We start from the raw sequence: 25,163 nt of genomic DNA, 5'->3' as shown, positions 1-25,163 counted from the left end.
GATTTGTTATAGGAAATAGACTTCTTTTTATTTAGTTTTGAAACAGATCTGAGGTCCTTCTAAGATGTTGTGTGTGCCCGGCATTTTCAGAGAGAAAAGTGGTAGATTCTCGTGAATTTACTTAACTGTTAGCTTTACTTTTTAAAAAATGACATTAGTGTTTGTACTTTGATGCTTTTAGTAATATTTACACTGATTTCTCCTTACTAGTCAAGGATTAGGTGAGTATAAGAAGTTACACTACTATAGGGTTTAGAACTTTTGTTTTTCTAAGATTGCAGTCTATTCCAATGAATGGAGGAAAAGGAAACATCTTAAAGAATTACTAAAAGTCAGGCTTTCTAAGATTTTTGCATTGGAATAAAGCAAATATTTTGTTCCATTTAGTTATGCTCTGCAAAGCTGTCCCAAACTATTGCCTGTTACCTTTGAGTTCAGAGGAAGAAATACATTTAAAAGTTTTTGTTGTTTCTTTAGTTAAAATAGCATAAAATAAGGGTATTAAAATGAGACCCTTTGAAATTACATGCTAATGTTAAAAAATAAGTTTTTTAGATAAAAGCCTCTTTTCTTAAAACCATAACAGAATTTGTAGTGCCCCCTCCCCAGTTAGAGCCCGCTTAGAGGTATTATGAAACCTAGCACGCAGGAAACATTTGTGTAGTTAAGTGTCGGAATTTGGTGTCCTTTGGGTGAATGGCCGAACCAGTAGGAAAGAATGTTAATTAAAGCTGTTTAACTAGACGGAACTGTTTACACTTTTTTAAGACCAGTAGAAGTAATAGAAAGTACCTAATTTAGATTCTTCAGGAACTCATCTGTCTTCTTATCACCACTGCAGTTGTCGTGCCTTCAGGTGACAGGAAATCCAGTGTGACGGATCTTTAATCTCTCGTGTTTGTGCTGAATTTTCTTAGATCCATTTGGAGGTGATCCTTTCAAAGGTTCAGATCCATTTGCATCTGACTGTTTCTTCAAGCAGTCTTCTGCCGATCCTTTTGCCACCTCCAGCTCCGACCCTTTCGGTGCAGCCAGCAATAGCGGTAACACATCGGTAAGTGAGGGGGTTAAAACTGTGAAATGGGTGACAAGTGTTCTAAGTGAGTTTCTGGAAATTAACAGTGATGAAAGAATCCTATTTTAGGTTACTTCTGATGGGCCGTATAAAATTTTTAGTCTCTCTTAACCCATTTAGTTTTTGGTTCAGAGCAGTATTTCACAGCTCGGTCGCCTATGGGAATTAACTAGAATAACTTTATGTCATCCAGAAATCAAGTCTACTCTTCAAAGGACCAAATATTGTCCCATTGGGGATATTAAAATAAATGATTAGAAATACATATACCAATTTTACGTAAAGATTTTCAGAAATGTTTGATATGCATTATTGAAATAATGAAAATCAATTTAAAGGGAACAGCATTGATGTTTTAGAAAAATAAAATCATTTATGTTATTATATAGACACATCTGGAATGTTAATCTTGTAAAGAAGTACAAATTCCCACTAAATGTCAGACTCTGGAGAACATGCATAGTACAACTATCAGTATTTAATAACCACACACTATGGGATCAGCTACTTCTTGGGTGCTTTGCATTCATTGGTGCTAAACTTCACATCAACCTTACAAGCAGGTGTTGGTGTCCTATTTCAACAGTGAGAACACTGGGACCCCGAAAAATGAACATAACCAAATTCACACAGCCAAGGGCTTTATCATCTGCAGGCTTTAAAAGCAAAATCTTTATGTCATGGATATTTAAACAAATTCAAAAGAGTAATACAATGAAATATTCTAACACTTTCATGTATCTGTCACCCAATTTTAATAATTACAAGTAATTTTAGATTCTTTTAGAATTTTTGTTTGGAGGCTTATTTTTTGAGGCAGGATTTTCATGTTTATAAGTAAACCAGACACAGATCAGCTGAATGACAGGCATTTGAAGCACATATTTAGCCTTTAATACTCTTAGATTAAGAATACTTCCTTTGCCCTGGCTGGCGTGGCTCCATGGATTGAGTGCTGGCTTGTGAACCAAAAGCTTGCTGGTTTGATTCCCAGTCAGGGCACATGCCTGCGTTGCGGGCCTGGTCCCCAGTTGGGGGCATGCGAGAAGCAACCAGTTGATATTTCTCTCCCTCTCTTTCTCCCTCCCTCCCCCTCTCTCTAAAAATAAATAAATTAAATTTTAAAAGAAGAATACTTCCTTAAGGAAAAAAAGATCAACCTTACAGACATAGACTACAGTATGGTGATAACCAAAGGGAAGGCGAGGGGGCAGGTAGAATGGGGTAAAGGGGAGGCTTGACTTTGGGCGGTGAACACATAATACAGTATTCAGGTGGTGTATTATAGAATTGTGCACTTGAAAGCTTTATAATTTTATTAACCAATGTCTCCCCAATAAATTCAATAAGAATTTTTTTAAAAGAATACTTTTTTTAAAAGCTAATAGATTTTGGTATTCTTGAATTGCTTCCTTACTGTCTTTGGTAAGGAGCTATTTGGCCAGGAACTGGTATTTTCCATTGATGTAAAACTGAGCAAATGCTTCCGTAACTGAATATTTGTGGTTTCCACGGGCTACCAGATACTGTGTTTTCCTACAGTGCATAGTTTGCAGTGTAGACCCATTTGCCAAATTCTTCTTAAATTGGCTGTAACCTGAATTCTTTTCCCCTCACCTTATTCTACCCTCTCATTCTTCACTTGTATCATTTAAAGAGCAAGAATCCAAAGCAGCTCTTTCTAATTTAAAAATAAAGATGTCTCTCCTGTTCCTCTACACTGGTGAAATTTTTCTGCCATTTGTTCTACTTACTTTTTCTTTTTTCTCCCCAGTTTTCGAAAGCAACTTGCCCTTGCTGACAACTTTTAATTTCTCCATTAAAAGCAAAACAAAACAACACAAAACAACAAATTAGCAATATAAGAGTAGCTGTTTATCTAATCTTTTCTACGTGGCAGGCATGGTGCTAAGTAAGCTCTTTTCACGTTACCTCATTTAATCTTCACAATAGTCCTATGACGCTCATGTTATCTTCATGTTTAAGATAAAGTAAATGATCCCTGGCTGGTGTGGCTCGGTGGATTGAGTGCTGGCCTGCAAACCAAAGGGTGGCTGGTTCAATTCCCAGTCAGGGCACATGCCTGGATTGCGGGCCAGGTCCCCAGTAGGGGGGCCCATGAGAGGCAACCACACATTGATGTTTCTCACCCTCTCTTTCTTCCTCCCTTCCCCTCTCTCTAAAAATAAATAAATAAAATCTTTAAAAATAAAATAGGTAAAGTAAATGAGGCTTAGAGAGGTTAAGTGGTGATAACTTAGTAAATGATAGAACTGAATTCAAACCTTGATCAAAAATCTTTAAGGTCTTCTCCACTATAGTCTAAAATTGAACTTCATTTCTTTGTAGCTCCAAAACTCTTAATTTTGTAATCTTACTTTAAAAAAAACAAAAAACAGGCCTCTGATTATGCCTTCAGTCCTGAGTCTCTCCCCAAAAGTCTTTCCTATTCCTTCAAGGATGGTCTCTATTTTCAAAGGGACATAATTTTAAAACCAAACCAGAGCAAACAACTGCCATTTCCTACTGCCTGAGCTAGTGTGTGGCAGCGTCGTGTGGGTGCCGAGTCCTGCTGTCCAAGTGGGAAATGAATGGCTGGTGCAGGAGAGAGAATTTCAGTAAGTTAGGTGACCTTCTTTGAGGATTTTGGAACATGAATTTTAGTTATGAAAGTTTTTTGTACTAAATTGCCTAATTATCAAACTGAACATAACATAAAGAGTTTTGCGGCCACTTACTCCTTTACGGGCTACACATCCATTTTCTTCCCTTGCTCTCCCAGTGGCATTTTCAAGTGGTCGCACAGTGTGTGATGAAGGAATAGAACTTCAACCTGACATGCATGCAGGCGTGTTTTTTTCTATTTCTTTCTGTAATTGTACACAAAACCTGTAAGCTATTGTTAAAAACCAGACCTGCTTGTTTTTCCTTCCCTCAAAGTCAAGAGAAGAAACAATTAATAGTTGGCGACTCAGTGACTGTCTCTCACACCGATATTAGGAACCATGGAAAGTCACTTACTGTACAGACCAGCTTTTTTTCTTCGATTGCTATTTATTCATTCAGCAGATATAATCAGAGTATAAGCTAGTGTGCTAGTTTTATAAATAATATTGGCATCAGTTAAAATAAGAACTATCATTTTCAGTTCCAAAACTTCATTAGTATTCTTTCTGCTCAGAATTTTAATGGATCCTCTTTTATAAAGAGAGAATATATTTCTCAGCATTACTTTTCTCTTTTTAAATATATTTGTTTTACTTGGGAATTTATAAATTGAGCTCTGCCTTGTTCTTTGACATTCAATTATAATATCCAGTTTCTTTTTTTTTTTTAAGAGATTTTACTTATTTATTTTAGACAGAGGGGAAGGGAGGGGGGAAAAAGAGGGAGAGAAGCAGCAATGTGTGGTTGCCTCTCAAGCACCCCTCCTGGAGGCCTGGCCTGCAACCCAGGCATGTGCCCTGACTGGGAATCGAACCGGCAACCCTTTGGTTCACAGGCTGGTGCTCAATCCACTGAGCCACACCAGCCAGGGCTCCAATTTCTTGATGATTGGAAATAGATGAGTCAGAGTAGGAGATAAATATTGCAAAACTCTTTCAAGCCCCTCTCACTTGTCTGCCAAGGCTTTTGGATGGCCTCTTAAAAATATGCCAGAAAGAAAAAGTTCAGTTGTCTCCCTTAAGAGACAGTTTGTTTGACTGTGGTTGAAAACTAAAGGAAAACAACTAGCTTCTGGTAAAGTCCTCACTCTTTGCAGCTACTCACCCTTAAAACTTGATCCAGAGTTTTAAATACATGGCTTATTTGAAAGTCGCAGGATCTATTTTTAGCAGGAATCAGTCTCTCTTCTCTCTCTCTCTCTCTCTCTCTCTCTCTCTCTGTCTCTGTCTCTCCCCCCTCCTCCCTCCTTTCCTCCACCCAGTGTACAAATGCATGTTTTCTTTAAGGAGAAGAATGCTAAATTGTTTTCAGATAACAAATAGAAAACGGAAATCTAGCATTTTCTGGTATTAAGTACTAGGATATGTAAGAGTTAGAATAGTATGTTTCCTAAATGCGACATGTCATCCCGGAATAGGGAAAGCACATTAATGGAAAAACTGGTGAAATCCAAATTAAGTCTATAGTTTTGTACCCGTATTAATTCTGCAGTTTTAATAGCTGTGCCATGATTATATAGGATACTAATGTTAGAGAAAGCTGGGTGGAGGGTATATGGGAAATCTCTGTATTATCTTTACAGCTGTTCTGGAAATCTAAAATTATTTTCAAAATAAAAAGTTAAAATAGTGTACATCTATACAAGTAGCAAAATTATGAAGAAAAAAGAAATGAATACTACCAAAGTCAAGATGATAATTACCTCTGCATAGGAGGGACGGGGTGGTGATTGGAGAGAAGCACATGAGGACTTCTGAGGTGTTGGCAGTTTCTTGGGAGGTGATAACGAATGTGTTCACTTGATACTTATTTGTTAAACTGTACATAATCTTTCATACAGTTTTATGTATCATTTTTATTTAATAAAATTGCAAATTAGTAGGGGGAAACATTGTTTCTAATGCCTTGCACTCCTTAATGAATCAGAGTCTGTAAAGAATATTTTCTTTGTTATGGCAATGAGGTTTCAGCTATGAAATGTTGCCTCACTCAGTCATGGTTTTGTGTAATTTCTTTAGGTAGAAACATTGAAATACGATGATCCTTTTGCTCCTGGTGGAACAGTTGTTGTTGCAGCTCGTGATTCAGGTAAACCAATTTCTTTAAATGGTAAACATTACCCTTTTAAGTTTCTTTTCTTTGGTCTCCAAATGTATTTGTCCTATTTACATATGTGTGGCTTTAAAATTATTGCATAGTTACATCCAGTAATCTACTACTACTAATAATAATGGTGACGAGTGTTTAAGTGTCACTTTCTACTTTCCTTATTTATTATTTCATTTATTGTTCATGTTGAAGATCTTACTAGAGTATGTACTGTAGCCAATATCAATAAAAACCAATAATTATTTTTCATATAAAACCAGTGTTGCTTTGTAGCTTTAAAGTCAGCATTGACTCTTACAGATCTTGGCCTAAACTTAAAAATTAATGGTTTCCAATAAGTTATAGTAATAGCTTTCCAAATAGTGGATGGGTCCTGTAATAATATAGAAAAAAGCTAAATGTTATTTTAGCATCCAATTCTCATGCTTTCTTATGGTATCTAATTTTCCATTTATCCTTTTAATAACCTTTAAGTAATATTCCTGTTTAAAGATCAAGAAACTGAGGACCAGAAGATCAAGTAACTTAATCAAGGTTATACAGCTTACTAGAGTTGAGCCGAGTGAAGCCTAGATTTAAACCTAAGTCTGACAGAATCTAAAAGCTTTCTTAACTAACTCTGCTTCTTTCTCACTCTTCATTTAAAAATAAAACAGACCAGCTATTATGTAGGAGAGCTGGAAATTAGAGGGAAGTAAACTGAAACAAGTAAATATTTCAATATCATGCTGAAAATAGAATGCCTTAGTTTTCACATGGAAATAGGGTAACTTACTCAGTACACAAATTTGTCGATTGTGACAAATTGAGTATTATGAGCATAGAGAAAGACAGTAGAAATGCCTTCACAATTTGGATTTCTTATACTTTACAAATTGTAACAAGATGGGATTTATTAACACTGCGCTGTTTGTTTATAGGTTGAGATTTGACTTACAGCCTGAGTAGCAAGAAGAGGAATATAAAAAGCAGATGTGTAGAAAACAAGATTTAATGTAGTACAGAGTATTGATTTAAACCAAAATTTAGAATGACAGCCAATACGATTTCTAAAAGGCTTGTTGTAGTAACAGTGGTTAAATTATGTATTTTTAAAAATACATGTACTCTTTTAGACTCTCCTTATTGAACTGGTGAATTAATATAGTGCTAGGGACATTATATAATTAGAAAGGATAACATAAGAAAATAAAATGAAAGGTTAATACAATCTCAGTTGCCCACACTAAGGAATGGGAAGTGCCATGAGAGTTCATTAAAACTGCAAAAAATTTAAAGGGAAGAGAGTTTACCTCCATTTAGGCTAAATCATGAATGATTTTTAAAGCAGAAGGTAGCTTTTGTGGTATGCCTTGAAAGAATGGGCTAGGGTTTTGCATAAGTAGTTATGGAAAGAGACTGTAAAGCAAAGAGAGTAACCTGAGCAAGGAATGGAGGCAGGATACATGGGGCGTGTTCAAGGAAAAACAGACATTTTGATAAAGCTTATATAGAGAGGAATAGTCAGGTTAAGGCTGGAGTGGTGGATTGCAATCTTACTGTAGAAGGTTTCTATTGCCTTTGTTCATCTTCAGTTCCAGCTTCTGGCTCACTTCCAGTGAAGTGGTAGAATAAATACCACTGGGAGGGGCTAAGATTTATTCTCGTTGATCATGATGTCACTGTTTATTGAGCACCTGCATAAGTCCAGCACTCCATGTGCTGTTTTTCCGTACTTGGTCTCATTCGATTTTCACACATGGAGCTGTTTCACAGGGTTAAGAAGGAGTAATAGATGGACCCAGTGGGTCCATCTGAGGTCTCTGGTTTTCCACTGACCTCTTTGGTCATTCCTCGTGTCTCCTTTGCTGATTCTTTCCATCAATATGCTGATTCATAGCTCTAGCCACATCTTTTTTCCTGAACTCTGGACTCATATACCCAACTACCTGCTGCAAATGACCTGCTAGATATACCTAACACGACATGTCTAATAACACCGAACGCCTCATCTTCCTTCCCAGACCTGCTACTCATAAAGCTTTCTCCATCTTAATTCATGGTTATTTCATTTTTAATATTGCTAAGACCTGAAACCTCAAAGTCATCCGTGGTTCTTCTTTTTCTATCACTCCATCCCTGGCTGTGAGGAAATCTGGCTCTGTCTTCAAGTTATGTCCAGTGAAAGCCTTACAGCGGCCTATAACTTTCTAATGATACCTCTAATCAGCATGCCCTGTACTGATCTGCTCCAGCCACAGTGTCCTGCGCTGTTGCTCAAACAATGGGCTGGTGTTCCTTAGGCTCTTTGCCCTTACCCGTTCCCTGTTCCCTGTTCCCGGGCTGATCTTTCTTCATCTCTCCACATGATGTTTGTTCTCCATTACCTCTAACAGACCTTCACCCAACTGTCACTTCACTGAGCTTATTCACCCTCTTTAACATTTACAACTTCCACCACGCATCCCAGCATTCCTGCCTTACAATTATTCCGTACTCTTTCTTTGTTCATTACAGCTAATTACAGCATACAGTACAAATTACTTTGTTTTTCTTTTATCTATCTTCTTCTTCCACTAGATTTTAAGTTCCTTAGGAACCTGGATCTTTGTATGCACTGATGTAGTCCAAGAACATTAAACCATGTGTGGGCACATAATATTGCTTAATGAATGGATGAATAAATTACTCTCCTCACGGAGCATATGATAGTAGCCCACTGGATGAAAATCTTGGGGATGGGGCATATTGTTTATGTTGTTCTGATAAGTGGGTTTTTTAAATGTTGTGGTAAAATACATATAACATAACATTTACCATTTTAAACATTTTTAAGTGTACGGTCCAGTGGTGTTACGTACACTCACATTGTTGCACGGCCGTCACGCCCCCCATCTCCAGAACTGGTTTTATCGTCATAACCTGAAAGTCCGTACTCACGAAGGGAAAGCTCCCCACTGCCCCTCCTGCCAGGCTCTGGCAGCCACCATTTATTTACTTTCCGTTTGTACTTCACGTTTATTTATGAATTTGACTACTCTAGGTACCTCATATAAGTGGAGTCATACAGCATTTATCTTTTTGCGACTGGCTTATTTTCTTAAGTATGATGTCTTCAAGGTTCATCTATGTCGTAGCATGTATCAGAATTTCCTTTCTTTTTAAGACCGAATAATACTTTATTGTATGTCTGTACCACATTTTGTTTATCCGCCCATACATCCACGGACACTTGGGTTGCTGCCACATTTTGGCTATTATGAATAATGCTACCCTTCATATTAGTATACAAATATCTGTTTCAGCCCCTGGTTTCAATTCTTTTGGGTATATACCCAAAAGTGAAATTGCTGGATCATATGGTAATTCTATTTTTCATTTTTTGAGAGACTATCATACTGTTGTTCATAGTAGCTATACCATTTTAATTTTTTAAAATTAATTTTAGAGAGAAGGGAAGAGAGGGAGACAAACATCGATGTGAGGGAGAAATATCAGTCAGTTGCCTCTCATAAGCACCCTGACTGAGAATGAACCGGCGACCTTTTGCTTTGTGGGATGATGCCCATCCAGCTGAAGCCACACCAGTCAGGGCAGCAGCTGTACCATTTTACATTCCAAGGGTTCCAATTTTTCTACATCTTCACCAATACTTACTACTTTCTGGTTTTCTGGTAATAGCCATCCTAAAGGGTGTCAAGTATCATCTCACTGATTTCATTTACATTTCCCGAATGATTAGTGATGTTCAGAGCATCTTTTCACGTGCTTGCTTATTGGCCATTTAGATATCTTCTTTGAAGAAATATCTATTTGAGTACTTTGCCCATTTTTCATATTGGATGTTTGCTTTTTTATTGCTGAGTTGTAGGAATGAATTCTTTATATGCTCTGGATTTAACTCCTTATGAGACATATGATTTGCAGACATTTCCTCCATTCCATTGGTTGCCTTTTCATCATGTGATACTGTCCATTGGTACACAAAGCTTTTAAATTTTGATGTAGTTCACTGTATCTGCTCTTTGTTGCCTATGCTTTTAATGTCATATGCGAGAAAGTATAGCTACGTATATCATGTAGCTTTCCCCTATGTGTTCTTCCAACAGTTTTATAGTTTTAAATCTTACATTCAAGTCCTTGATCCATTTTTAATAGTTTATTTTTTATCGTACTTTTTTCTCTTACTCCTTATCCCCTGTATACCCTCTCCCACCTCTACCCATCCCCCCATCCCGATCCATTTTGAGTTAAATTTTGTATATGTTTTAAGGTAAGGGTCCAACTTCATTCCTTTTTCATGTGAATATCCAGTTTTCCCAACACCATCTATTGAAAGCACTTGCTCTTTCTGTACTGAGTGGTTTGGCATCCTAGCAGAACATAATTTGACCATATATGCAAGGGTTTGTTTCTGGGCTTTCTAGGCTGTTTTGGTGGTCTAAATGTCTAATGCCAGCACCACACTGTTTTGATTACTGTAACTTTGTAGTAGGTCTTGAAAAAAGGAAGTTTGAGGCCTGTATTCTTTTTTAAAATTGTTTTGGTTATTCAGGGTTCCTGGAGATTCCATATGAATTTTAGAATGAGTTTTCTGTTTCTGCAAAAAATGTCATTGGGATTTTCATAGAGAATGCATTCAGCCTCTAGATTGCTTTGGATAGTATTAAAAATCTTATCAATATTAAGTCTTCTAATCCACGAACGTGGGCTGTCTCTCCATTTATTTGTTCTTTACTTACAGAATGTTTTATAATTGTCAGTGTTTAGTATGCTTTGGTTAAGTTAATTCCTAAGTATTTTATTCTTTTTGATGCTATTTCAAATGAAATTATTTTCTTTCCTTTTTCTTTTTAATTCTCACCCAAGGATATGCTTCTTGATTTTAGAGCTGGGAAAGAGAAAGAGAAACATTGATGTATGAGAGAAACATCAAATCAGTTGCCTCCCCGTGGGAATCGAACCCACAACCTTGTGGTGTATTGTTCAATGCTCCAATGAACTGAGCCACCTGACCAGGGCTGAAATTATTTTCTTAATTTCCTTTTCAGATTGTTTATTATTAGTATATAGAAATCTTACTGGGTTTTGTGTATTGGTTTTTTTATCTTACTAGCTGAATTCATTTGTTCTAAATAGGTTTTTTTGTGGAACCTTTAGTTTTCTACATCTAAGATCATGTCTTCTGCAAACACAGATAATTTTACTTGTTCTTTTACAGTTGGGTGCTCTTTTTCACCTTGCCTAATTATTCTAGTTAGGACTTCTATGTTGACAGATAAGTCTAGGAAGCACAGAGAGTCCCAAACAAGATGACCTCAAAGAGGCCCACACCAAAACACATAATTAAAATGCAGAAGGTTAAGGACAAAGGTGTATCTTAAAAGCAACAAGAGAAAAGCAGTTAATAACCTACAAGGGAGCTGCCATAAGACCATCAGCTGATTTCTCAAAAGAAACTTTGCAGGCCAGAAAGGGTTGGCAAGAAATATTCAAAGTGATGAAAAGCAAGGACTTACAACTAAGATTACTTTATCCAACAAAGCTTCATTTAAAATCAAAGGACATAAAGAGCTTCCCAGAAAAGAAACAGTTAAAGTTCACCACCACCAAACAGTATTGCATGACACATGAAAAGGTCTTCTTTAAGAAGAAGGGGGAAAAAAAGATAGAAAATATGAACAATAAAATGGCAATAAATACATATCTTTCAACAATTGAGTCTAAAAAACAGATTAAAGAAGCAGAGCAGAAACAAACTCATAGATACAGAGAACATTTTGAGGGTTGCCAGATGGGAGACAGGTTAGGGGAATGGGTGAAAAAGGTGAAATGATTAAGAAGTACAGGTTGCTTGTTACAGAATAGCCATGGGGATCTGAAGTACATCATAGGAAATACGTAGTCAATAATATTCTAATAACTGTGCATGGTGTCAGATAGGTATGAGATTTAGTGGGATGTTCACTTAGTTATACAATATCTGATCACTGGGGTGTACATTTGAAATGAATACAATATTGTATGTCAGCTGTAATTGGAAAATAAAAAATGATTTAAATAAATTTTAAAAAAGAAAACTGTAAGCTTTCAAAATAAAAACATAAGCATAAACTTTTGTTCTTAAAAATTAAATGCTAGCCCTGGCTGGTGTGGCTCGGTGGATTGAGTGCCGGCCTGCAAACCAAAGGGTCTCTGGTTTGATTCCCAGTCAGGGCACATGCCTGGGTTGTGGGCCTGGTCCCCAGTGGGGGGCACACGAGAGGCAAACACACATTGATGTTTCTTTCCCTCTCTCTCTCCTTCTCTTCCCCTCTCTCTAAAAATAAAAAATTAATTAATTAATTAAATGATAAATTACTGCACGCATCTACCTCTAAAGTATAGTAGGCATGACACACAGAAGGACATTAAAATTTTTTAATATTTTGCCTCACATCGGGGTCTTTTTAGCGTTTCCTACTGATGGGTAGACATATTACAGAGCTAAGAAAGAAAACAGAAGCAAGAAAATTCAGGTTACTTAGTTTCTACATACACTTTATTTCAATTTGTAAAAGTTCTTTTGCCACTTCATTATAAATGAGATTAGTTCTGTTGCCAGAAAATTTTTTGCATGGGATATTTTACTAACTCCTGACGGAGAAAATGCAGAGTCTTTCTAACTCTTTTTTTAAAGATTTTACTTATTTATTTTAGCCAGAGGGCAAGGGAGGGAGAAAGAGAGAGAGAAGAACATCAATATGTGGTTGCCTGTCGCGTGCGCCCTACTGGGGACCTGACCTGGCCCGCTACCCAGGCATATGTACTGACTGGGAATCGAACTGTACCCTTCGGTTTGCAGGCTGATGCTCAATATACTGAGCCACACCAGCCAGGGCCCAACTCTTAATTAAAGCTTTACAACATCATGAAGAGTAGAAGGGAACTTGTGGCATCCCCAGAGCATCTTTGGCTCCAGCAGTAGTAAAATTCCAAGTAGGTAGGTCTTCGTTTTTACAGGCAATGACTCAGGCTAAGCACACAGGTGTTCATATATCTTATGATTCTTAGCTTCTGCTTTCTTTCATGTTCTTTAATTTTCTTCATTTCCACAAGCCACAGTCCATGACTTTCTCCTCCAAGGCCACTTAATTTTTGAATGGAAAAATGTGTGTGCATGCTCTGACTGGTGAGTCTCGGTTGGGCATTGTCCCACAAAATGAAACGTTGCTTGTTCGATTCCTGGTCAGGGCACATGCTTGGGTTGCAGGTTTGGTCCCACTTAGCAGTGTGTGTGGGAGGGAACCCTTCGGTGTTTCTCTCTCACATTGGATATTCACTCCCCTCTCTAAAAAAAAATAAATAAATCTAAAGAAAGAAAGAAAGAAAATCCCTGACTGATGTGGCTCAGTGGGTTGGGCATTTCCCTGCAGACTGAGAGGTCGCGGGTTTGATTCCCAATCGGGGCACATAGCTGGGTTGTGAGCTGGGTCCCTGGTTGGGGGCGTGCATAGGCGACCAAGGGATGTTTCTTTCTCCTTCTCCCTACCTTCCCTTCTCTCTAAAAATAAATAAATATTTAAAAAATTGTTTAAAAAAATCAAAAATCAAAAAAAGAAATGTGTGCACATGAGCAGGTGTGTAAGACAAAAAAAGAAAAATATGTTTGCATGAGCTGTGTGTGGTATGTGTATGTCTCCCTTCTCCCATCTCCTTTCTGTCCACCAGTAAAAGAAAGTGAAACTTTCTCGTGAAGTCGTCTTTGCCTCTTTCTCATAACGTAGTTGTTGCCTCTCTTTTTCTGTCTCTGAGTTTTAACACTTACTCTGTAGCAATTGTGTGTATGTGTATCACTTAGTTAAATCATGAGTTCCTTGAAGGTAGGTGTCATGCCTTTTTCCCCTCTGAATGCCTAGTACCAAGCCTTGAACACATAATAGATGCTTAGTAAACGTGAGTGGATGAGTGGGTCAGGGGGTGAGTGAATGAATCGGAGACCGGCTTGAGAAAGTGGATCCTTTATTAATGACCAGTATCTGTATCTCAGGTTATTCATGAGGACCTTTTGAAGGTTTTCAGTGAGCTTGAGCTTGATTATCTTGTGGGTCATAAATGGGTCATGGGGGGGAAAAAAGAGTGCTTGCTCCTCCCAAGATTCTCTGGTAGACAGCTGTTCTATGGGATTTATTTGTGAGCCTTAAAACTGGTTTCCCTTTTTCCTTGCTGGTCATCTGGACAAGTAGGTGGTTTCTGTCCTCCTTTTTTAATTTTTTAAAATATTTTCAACAATATGAGTTCCATCTTATTTGCCAGACCTTGTTCTCGGCCTTGAAGATCCAGAGGTCTACAAAACAGAATTCCTCTCTGTAATAGAGCTTGTATGGGATAAGTTGGGTCCTGGTGAATGCTATAAATTGAATCGGGGTAAAGGGATAAAATGTGGTATGCCTAAAGTGTGGCTTTATCCATCACACATGACAAAACATGTCAGCATAGTATGATCTCAGATATGTAAGGAAGAAATACCAGGATAAAAAGCTGTTACAGAAGTACGCTAAGATATTGGTACAGGTTATTTCTGGAAATGATATTATGGATGACATTTTTTCTTAGGCTTTTATGTATTTTTCCAGAGTGTTCATTACCTTTATTCCTGGGGAGAAGAGGGTGTTAGTGAGGCCACATTTGCATTTAAAGCCTGGTTCTGCTGGCCCACAGAGCCTGGGGGCATCAGTAGGTAGTAAGCCCCCTGCTGACTTCCTCCTGTGTTATTTTTGGGACTCCTCAGCAGGTGTCTCACACGTGCTCTAAACAAGTTCACACTCAGTGACTCCTTCCAGTTTCTGAGCAGGCCTCTGCTTCCTATCAGTCACGATCGATACCAGAGAAAGTAGCCAGAGTCTTACTGATTCCCCAATTTGGGCAAAATACATTGTCATTCTTTCAGGATACATTTCCCAGTGTGTTTGACCAATGCTAAATATTTGATTTGCTTCGATGAAGAAATTGTAGAAAAATTCTAGTTTGCTACAGTAGCATATGTTTCATACATAAATGCCATGTTTTTTATTCATTTATTTCACAGTGTGCACTTTTTGTCAGAATTTCAGTCAAACCTGACCTAACTAAGCACTGTTGCCACACATGTATTATTAGGACTTCTTGTAATAGCTCTGGGACAATGGCAGAGGAGAAGCAAGAAGCAGATTTCTCAGTCCCACCAGTGAAGTGAGCCCAACTTCTTTTCCCTCGTCACCCGTCTACCAGTCAGGAGAGCATCTGTACTCTGGCGGTACCTCAGCTGCCCTGGTATCAGGAGTAACAGGAAGAGGAGGAGAAAGAAGGGAAGGCCTGAACCAGCACCCATGACTAGGCTGGGCCCCAGGCTGTTGGACTCAGCAGATATATAATAATAATAAAGCATCTTTCATAGCTGAAGCTGCAGGATTTCCTGGAACTCTGGACTTTCCACATCCTCTTCAGGCTCTGAGTCGTTACGTATCCCTGGAGGACTAATTTTGTCTGTGCTTCTACCCACCTCTCTGTACTTCCTCCACCCCATGACTGTCTGGGTGACAAAGCAAACAAAAAATAATATACAGGGTGGGCAAAAGTAGGTTTAGAGTTGTAATACAAATAAATAGTATAATACACAAATATACTCTGTTTCATGTACTCCCACTGTAAACCTACTTTTGCCTACCCCTGTATATCTCCCTTGCCTCTCTTCTGTTTATGTCCATGGTATACTCAGTGTTAGGGTAAGGACACACTTCACACACGTAAATAGTGGGTGGGCACTGTTGTTCTAAAACTGATTTGACGTAGAGATGAAGAGTTGAGGAAGGACAGGGAGACTTTTTCCGCACCTCTTAGCTTGTTCTGTCTTACCCTCTCTTTCACAGGTCTCTTCCCCTGCACCGACCTTTCTTTCTTTGTACTTTCCTGTATTAAGCAGTAATGCCTATAAACATTCTTTGACTTTATTGGTAGAACTTATGCCTGAACAGGTGAAACCTATCTCCAAGCAGATGAGTTCATTCATACCGGAAACGTTAGTCTGTGTGATAGGTGCGCTGGGATGGAACAGGTGATTTCTCATGCCGGTGGAGCATGGGTGAAACCATTGCTTTTGCAGTTACTGTGCCTTCTGCCCGGAATGACTTTCTCTCTCCCACCTTCATCTATTTGGCAGATCCCATCCCTTATTTAAAAGGCCTACCTCAACTGTAGTGACTTCTTCAATACTTTTCCTAATTCTCCCAGATAGGTAGTGACTCCTACAACAGGTTTTCCATAACCTCAAATAGCTCATTTAAGATTGTTTTATTATGGTTTGCTTACATGTTTCTCACTAGACTGTGAACTTCCCAGACGTCGGGACTGTGTTTTCTTATTTTCCTGGACTTGCTATATGGTCAACAAATGTTTTGGGGCCATCATTTTTCATTGGCTAAGCCTTATTCCCTGTTTTTAAGGATCTTACAGTCCAGTAAGGGTGCCCTGGCCAGGTGCTCAGTTGGTTGGGGCATTGTCCTATAAACCAAAAGGTTGTGGGTTTGACCCCTGGTCAGGGTGCAAATGGAGGCAACCGATTGATGTTTCTCTCATCTCTCTCTCTCGCCCTCCCTCCCTTCCTCTCTCTCTCAAAACAATAAACATATCCTCAGGTGAGGATTTTTTTTTTTAAAAATCTAGGAAGGGTAATAGATCAATCATAGATAACTATAGTACGAACCTAGAATGCAGTCAGTGCCACAAAGAAGGAATTAGCTTCTTGCTCTGGGAATTAGAGGTGAAATTGCCTAGGTTATTTCAAGCCTGTGAATGAAGTAGCATTCAAAATGGACCTTGAAGGATTAGTATGAAAATGTGGAATTAATGGAGTCTAGCTTTTTTAAATTCTTGATGTCTTTATTAGAAATGTTTAAAGTACCTGGGAGCTATATTATTTGACATGTATTCTCTTTTTTTTTCCTCCCCTTTATTCCCCTACGCCCTGCACCTCCATCCCATTATCATTCCCTGCCCCCCTCCCACCTCAGTTCATGTCCATGGGTCATACATATAAGTTCTTTGGCTTCTCCATTTCCTATATTATTCTTAACCTACCCCTGTCTATTTTGTACCCACCATTTGTGCTTCTTATTCCCTATGCCTTGTCCCCATTCTCCCCTCTCTCCCTCCCCGCTGATAACCCTCCATGTGATCTCTATTTCTGTGATTCTGTTCCTATTCTAGTTGTTTGCTTTGTTTTTGTTTTAGGTTCAGTTGTTGATAGTTGTGAGTTTGTTGTCATTTTACTCTTCATAGTTTTGATCTTCTTTTTCTTAGATATGTCCCTTTAACATTTCATATAATAAGGGCTTACTGATGATGAACTTCTTTAACTTGACCTTATCTGGGAAGCACTTTATCTGCCCTCCACTCTAAATGATAGCTTTGCTGGATAGAGCAATCTTGGATGTAGGTCCTTGTCTTTCATGACTTGGAATACTTCTTTCCAGCCCCTTCTTGCCTGCAAGGTTTCTTTTGAGAAATCAGCTGCTAGTCTTATGGGAACTCCTTTGAAGGTAACTGTCTCCTTTTCTCTTGCTACTTTTAAAATTCTCTGCTTTAATTCTGGGTATTATAATTATGTTGTGCCTTGGGGTGTGCTTCCTTGGGTCCAACCTCTTTGGGACTCTCTGAGCTTCCTGGACTTCCTGGGAGTCTGTTTCCTTTGCCAGATTGGGGAAGTTCTCCATTATTTTTCAAATAAGTTTTCAGTTTCTTTCTTGCTGTTCCTATTCTCCTTCTGGTACCCCTATGATTTGGATGTTGGAACATTTAAAGTTGTCCTGGAGGTTCCTAAGCCTCTCCTCAGTTTTTTAAATTCTTATCTCTTCATTCTGTTTTGGTTGAATGTTTATTTCTTCCTTCTAGTCCAAATCGTTGATTTGAGTCCCGGTTTCCTTCCCTTCACTGTTGGTTCCCTGTATATTTTTCTTTATTTAACTTTTCATAGCCTTCACTTTTTCCTCTGTTTTGCGACCATGCTCAACCATTTCTGTGAGCATCCTGATTACCAGTGTTTTGAACTCTGCATCTGATAGGTTGGCTATGTCTTTGTTGCTTAGTTGTTTTTCTGGAGTTTTGATCTGTTCTTTCATTTGGGCCATATTTCTTTGTCTCTGTGCACCTGTTATGTTATAAGGGGAGGAGCCATTGGTATTTACCAGGGCAGGATAACCCATGTCTATGGGTTGTGGTGCTGTATGTGGGGGAGGGGTCTGAGTGGGAACAATACCACTTGCTCTGCTTTTGGCTGGCTTTCAGTCACTTCTCCCACTACCCACAAGCAAATTAGGCCCTTCTAGATTGGTACCCAGGTGGATAGACTTGTGTATGTTCTAGGACCCTGTGGGTCTCTCCAACAAATTCCTGTGATGCTGGGAGTTTCTCCTACTGCCACAACCCCCACAGATTTTTACAGCCAGACGTTTTGAGGTTTTCTTTTCCCGTACTGGAACCCTGGATTGGGCAGTCTGTCTTGCTCCCCAGTCGTTCCAGTGTTAAATGCTTTCCCTAGAGTTAGTTTACCTATTTTTATTTTATCCTACATCATTTATCAGTTGATTTATACAGAGGAATATATTTATCCTGTAGGGATATCAATGTGTACACTCTCTTTGTGGACTTAAGTCAGAAATTCAGGACTGATACTTGGAATTAGATATTTTTCATCTCTCTGAAATATTACCAAGCAAAAGAGGACATGAAATTTGATGTCTTCCTGTCCTAGTGTATTGATTTTCTTTATTCATTTCAGCCACAGACCCCTTTGCTTCTGTTTTTGGAAATGAATCATTTGAAGATGGATTTGCTGACTTCAGCACATTGTCAAAGGTAATCTAAATTGATTAGTGGGAAAGTAAAATACGCTATGTCTCCACCAAAAGAGCAGCCCTTCCTTTCTATTATTTAAGCCTCTCACAGACATTGCAACTTGGTTTCAGTAAATCGTAGCGAATGTTGATTTCAGATAGAAATGAAAGGTAAGATATAATTAAAGTAGATGTATTTCTATTAATAAAGACAGTGATGAGGGTACAGGCAATTATAGTGTTCTACTGACAAGTTTGCTCAACAACTTCATTTTTAAGAGTCTTCTGTCTTTTAAAACATGTTTCTTCCAGTTGAACTACATTTTTATCCCCTTGATTGTCTGGGTCAATAGTTGTATAATCTGGGCATTCCATTCCATCCTCGCTGCATTGGTTAATTGGTTTTGTTGTTGTTGTTGTTCTAAGGCTGTCAGGTTTATATTAAGACAATTAATAAAACACATAGTCCAGCACTTATATGTCTGCTACCTACTTTCTAGGGTAGCTGTAGGACTGATTAAAGCCCAAACGGTAAAATTAGAGTCAAATTGTCTATGCCATTGTTTCTCAGCTGAGTGTTACTTTCCCTGCTCTTCCCACCCCCAGTAAACATTTGTCAATGTCTAAAGATATTTTTGGGCGTCACAGCTGGAGAGGGGGACTACTCATATTTAGTGGATAGAGAGCAGGGATGCTGTTAAACACCCTGCAAACGCCCTGTCCAGTCTCCCCTCCCCCCCACCCAGCATAGAATTATGGCCAGCCCAGAATATCAGTAGTGCTCCTGTAGAGAAATACTGGCCTAAATAGATCTAAAATCATACCATCTGATTTATTACAGAAAGTGAATCTTTCATTACTGCATGTATTAGAAAGATGGGGTCTTCAGACTCACATAAAGACTCAAATTATGGTTCCATGGCTCACTTTGCTTTAAAACACTGATTTCAAGCTGTCTTTAATGTTTTCAAAATGCCATGTTTTTGGCATTTGCTAAATCTTGCCTATGTTTAAATATACATTGGAAAGCGTGAAATCTTTTTTTTTTTTTAAATCATTCAGATCAGATACTCATTTGAGGGAAGGTACGTAGTCCCTTTAAAATGGCCTCAGGTGGTTTTGTGTTGCCTGAAGCTTGACAAACTGTTGATCCAGAGTTGGCTTGTTTTGGTGTGACCTGTTGCTCTTAATAAATAGTGATGTTGCCCTGGCTGGTGTGGCTGAGTGGATTGAGTGCTGGCCTGCAAACTGAAGGGTTGCCAGTTTGATTCCAAGTCAGGGCACATGCCTGGGTTGCTGGCCAGGTCCCCAGTGAGGGGCGTGCAAGAGGCAGCCACACACTAATATTTTTCTCCCTCTCTTTCTCCTTCCCTTCCCCTCTCCAAAAATAAATAAATAAAATCTTGGAAGGAAGGGAGGGAGGGAGGGAGGGAGGGAGGGAGGGAGAAGACGATGTTATACTTTACTACTCATATAGAACAATTTAATAAAATTCTTCCTATGGCCCTGAATACAAAGGTTAAAATGTCAGTGCTTCAGAATTGAAATAAATAAAGCTGCATAATACTGGAGGCCATTCTTCAAATGCTACATGATCATATACAGTTTGGTTGGTATAATATATATAACCATGCATAAACATTTCTTTTCAAACAAAGGTCAACAATGAAGATCCTTTTAGTTCAGCCACATCGAGCTCTGCCAGCAATGTGGTTGTTACAAAAAATACGCTGGAGGAAGCACCAGTCAAAAGTGAAGATGTTCCCCCTGCACTGCCACCAAAGGTCGGAACTCCAACAAGACCCTGCCCACCGCCACCTGGTATGAGAGTTAGCACCTTCCCTAAATCAACAAGATCTTTTCCTTGTCTTAAAGTATTACGTGGGCCTTATTTATAGATTTGTCTAAAGGGCCTTAAAACAAGTCAGAAAACGTGGCAGGAGCCTGCTGCTGTCCTCTCTTCTGACCCCAACACAGAGTGACAGACGTCACCCAAGGGGCCAGCCAGTGTCACTGTCAGGAACTATGTTTCTGGCATAAGTGAATTTCTTTTTAAATCATTTTAGAGAGGCAGTAAATGGAAAAAAGAAAGTACTATTGAAGTCTCTTGCTTTTTTTGAAGCTCATCGATTACCATTGAACAATAGTTTCCTACACTTTGGTGTTTTGATTAATTTCTATAAGAGAAGATTAGTTGGAAGACTTTTCTTGACAAATGTGAAGTCTTAAATTCTTTAATGTGAGAATATACGGCTTTTTGCTATCCAGAATTTAGCAATATAGTGCTTTGAAAAGGAAGTGGTTTTTTTTTTTTTGAAAAAAGTATTTTACCTCATCTAATAATAGACTCCTTTGTTTTATAAAATGATTTTTTGGGGGTCCAGGAACAAATTCTTAAAGTTTTTTTTTAAATTTTTAGCACTATACAAAGAAAAGGGGTTGGGGGGCGGTTTTCTCTGACACATGGCGAGGGGGGGGGTTTCTTAATGAAGATGATCAAGTTCGTGAGAAGTGGCAGGAAAGGCCAGCCTGAGTGGCGGTGCTGCTGGGTCATCGTAGAAGAGGCATCTGGACATCGTTCTTCACATCATACATCATTCCTTGGGAGGTTTTCAGCCACAGTAGCTGTAGATTACTGTTCTTTCCTTTTCACAATAACCTTCCTGTGGTATTTCTGGGGAAGATTAATTTTTCTTCCTGGGCTTAAAGGAATTGCGTACATCATTGTTCATACTCAATTATCTGTTGAAAAATCAGGTAATCAAGTTAAGTGATTTCTATCTTTAAGGAAAGCAGCCTATATCATATATATCGCTAGAGGGTAAGGTTGTCAGACTGTATTAAACAAATAAGAGTCAATTTGCTCATTTAATTTTTTGGCCTTGTATGATGCCAAAAGTGAAGGTATTTTTTTTAAGTCCTAAGTAAAATAATATACTAGTGCTTTAACTCAATCTGCAGCACAGCGAGTGTCTGTCACTAGAGAGATCAAAGACAGGACGGGTTGTTGGAGAGAGTACTGGACTGGAAGCTCAAAGGTTTGGGCTCTAATTCCGGATGTGCTCTGACTGGCTCTGTGATCTTGAGGGTGTGGTTTCGGAGACCGCCCCCCCCCCCCCCCCAGATGTCAGGCGCGGCAGTGATTCTGGTTCTGCCCCCCTGCAAGGACTGTCGGGAGGATCCTCTGAGCTACGAAATATGAACATCTTCTGTGAGCTGTTGCAGCGATGGGAAGACTCTGTTGATAGGATTGCTATCACCAGTTTAACACATTTTAGGAAAATATGTATTTTTGGAGACACTTTAACACCTATTCTTACTTTTCTTCAAGAAGTACTAAGTTTAAGACTTTAGAATTTGAGAGCTTGTTTGAAAATGACCATGAATTAATGAGCAACAATATGCTGTTGTTTGGTCAGAGATTACCAGCAAACACAAAGATTTAGGCCCGTGCGTCATCCTACTCTCTCTTCTTCAGTAATACATTGTAGATGGCAAGAAGTAGGTGGGGTTTGCCAAAGTAAATTTTAATTTCATGTTCCTGGGTGTTGTATATAGATCCGGAGAAAAGATCAGAAGAATATTAGCATTTTTCAAAGGTCATTTTCCCTTCCTGCCGCCCGTGGATAACTGTCTCAGGCTGAGGTTTTAGTAGCAGAGGCATTGCTGTCTTCATTCTTTGACATTCTCCTGTTACATCCTTTGTTTTCTCTCTTTTCCTGGAGACATGCTATTTTGGGGGAGAAAAGGTGTATTCTCTTGGCAAAAGAAGGATTTCTGGCCCATCCCTTTCTCTTTTGCTATTTAATTTACCTACGTGGAGCTGGAACGTAGTTGTGTGAAAAACTGAGGTTAGACCGTTGGTGTGGCCACGTAAGACCATATTGGGAATGTGTTTTAAGCACTCACCCCTTTCCCCCACCCCCAGTTCTTTAATGCTCCCTGTGTTCGTGTTCTTGTGTGTTTGTGTTTGCCGTATTTGCTGGTTGAGTTAATTGTAATGATTTTGATCCAGGAAAAAGACCCATCAACAAATTGGATTCTTCCGATCCCTTTAAACTGAATGATCCATTTCAGCCTTTCCCAGTCAATGATAGCCCCAAAGAAAAAGATCCTGATATGTTTTGCGATCCATTTACTTCTACTACTACTACCACTACCAATAAAGAGGCTGACCCAAGCAATTTTGCTAACTTCAGTGCTGTAAGTACTGTGAATGGGCTGTTTGGGGGAGAATATTTCCATTTACAGTTTGAAGGGTTTTCAAAGATTACTTTGGAGTCTGCCAAATACACATCATTCCAACTAAATTTACCAACCTACTAAAAATGATCTTTATTCTTCCCCAACCAAAACCTCTGTTTGCTTCTGTTTTGATGGTTCTAAAATTATTCCATTACACAAATGATTTTAGTAGTCTTATTTCTTGTGATATATACCAGTTGTTTTGTAAACCTTTCTCTTCGTCTTGGTAAAGAACTTAAGTAAAACCCTTATGGTTACTGTGTTGCGAATTGTTGTGGATGATGGGCCATTACACAGTCATTTGCTGTCTGCCCACTGAACCAGTAATGCCAATAATGATGTTGTGTATTTGTTACTGTGTACGTGTGTTTGTGTATAAAGCTTTGTAGATTTCTGGAGACTAGTCAAAGACTATTGCATGACAGGATGGGGCCAGGAATTCTGAATAGAAAGTAAAACTCTGGCTTTACATAATAGCGTTTGTTAATGTCAGTTTTATGAAACACAATCATTAAAGCGTTAAACAAATCTTTCTTCATTTGGAGGGCTCTACTGCACTAGCCTTGCGTTTGTACTTTGACCTCTCCCAGAGCTGACTGAGCCGGCAGGCCAGTGAAAACACGCGGGGGTGCTGTGATGAGGACAGAGGCAGGGCCTGGGACACCACACAGATGAGAAAACCAGCCGTGGGGGTGTCCCTGTGGAGGGACATACAGCAGTGACACATGCCATCATTTTTGATAAAAAGCAAGGCTTTTTAAAAAATAAAATTCTTAGAGTAGCTTACAGTTTGATTTTCCAGATTTTTTTCAATGATAATGACTTTCATTATCCCTGTTTATTCTGTAACAAAGGAATTCTCCTTTACTTATCACCTAAAGCCCTTGATGATTTGAGAAATTGGGAGATCTAGTGGCCAGGTAACCTGGCCACACTCCACTTTGTGCCTCCTTCAGTGTGGCCTTGTGTCGCCCAGCCAGTCACTTTGTCCCAGCAGCCATTTCCAGTTAGAAAGGAGTAGGCCGGAATCTGCATACACCGAGTCAGCCGAATTAAACTGAGCTACCCAGATTTCGACTCTGTACTCTCAGCACCAGTGGCTTCTTCTGAAAGCGAAGAAGCAGAATAGGAATTAGTATCTTGATTGTTGGAAAATGGAATATCAGAATTATACTGACTTTACTTTTGTTAAATGGAATTTGAGTTTTTCAAACATAGAATCCAGCATTACTCCTTAAGAGATTTTAATCCTCTTAATATAAAGTAACCTTCTGGCAGTTCGTGGCATTTAATACATTAACTATTATTTCGGCAAGTTGAAACCTGTTTGGAATGAGTCTTGAACAAGGCATTAGCTGCGATTAGCTGAGGCATTTTGCGCATTTTATACTCCAGAATCTCAGCATAGTATAATACGAAGCAGCTCATAGTAAAAATGTCTTTCACCCTGGCTGGTGTGGCTGAGTGATTCAGTGCTGGCCTGTGATCCAAAGTGTTGTAAGTTCGATCCCAGTCAGGGCACATGCCTGGGTTGGGGGCCAGGTCCCCAGTAGGGGGCGCATGAGAGGCCACCACACATTGATGTTTCCCTCCCTTCCCCTCTCTAAAAATAAATAAATAAAATCTTAAAAATGTCTCTTTCTTTCATTATGAAAGATTTGTTAAGTATTAAAAATTTTAAAGTTCCTCTAATTCCTTAGGGAAAAGCTATCATTTTTTAAAAACCAGACAATTTCTTTCATTTCATCCTATTCTGATACTCATCCTATTACGGTATTCCTGAATACAACAGGACTTGAAAGCAAGTAGAATTTTTTTTATTTAGTATCTGCCAAGATTGCTGTTTTGGGATGAAAATATATCCCTGACCTAATTACCAATGTTAAGGTTTTATCTAGACTGGGTCAAAAAGTTCTCAGTGACTGCAAAAATCTTTATAATGCATTTAAAAAAAATTTTCATCCAAACCTTGTTTGCTATGCCTAGTACTCTTATCGTATGTACAGCAAAATCGTCATATTCTTTGCTCTATAGTTTTTCTGTACGGAAGGTTAGGGTGCGGTAGGGAATTGCCAGGGGGTTAAGTTGAAGATGATTTGTCATGTGAGGATGCTCACTGAAGCTGCAGTGGTAGGTGTTTTGTGTTAGATAAAAAGGCTAGCCCCCTCCTGTTTTTAAATCTGCTAACTCACCTTAAGCATATACTTTTTAAAATAATGTTTTAATGTTTAGTTTTATAA

The 25,163-nt window shown here is 38.8% G+C and overlaps 1 protein-coding gene across 2 annotated transcripts in view; it reads left to right on the top strand.

The window, feature by feature from the left end:
• The window catches only part of EPS15 (epidermal growth factor receptor pathway substrate 15), a 123,802-nt gene that overhangs the window by 96,097 nt on the left and 2,542 nt on the right, over positions 1-25,163 (top strand). Inside the window, exons 20-24 of one of the 2 annotated variants that reach the window (XM_024571212.4) lie at positions 918-1,054; positions 5,761-5,830; positions 18,624-18,700; positions 20,337-20,499; positions 22,694-22,881. In XM_024571212.4, the coding sequence (XP_024426980.1) occupies positions 918-1,054; positions 5,761-5,830; positions 18,624-18,700; positions 20,337-20,499; positions 22,694-22,881 (635 nt within the window). The remainder of the gene's footprint in view (positions 1-917; positions 1,055-5,760; positions 5,831-18,623; positions 18,701-20,336; positions 20,500-22,693; positions 22,882-25,163) is intronic. The other variant, XM_045204135.3, reaches the window with a different exon arrangement.

This window comes from Desmodus rotundus, chromosome 3 (genome assembly GCF_022682495.2).
Source record: "Desmodus rotundus isolate HL8 chromosome 3, HLdesRot8A.1, whole genome shotgun sequence".
In the NCBI taxonomy this organism is placed as follows: Eukaryota; Metazoa; Chordata; class Mammalia; order Chiroptera; family Phyllostomidae; genus Desmodus; species Desmodus rotundus.
Note: the sequence above shows the minus strand (reverse complement) of the source record. Positions and strands in the feature narration are given on the sequence as shown.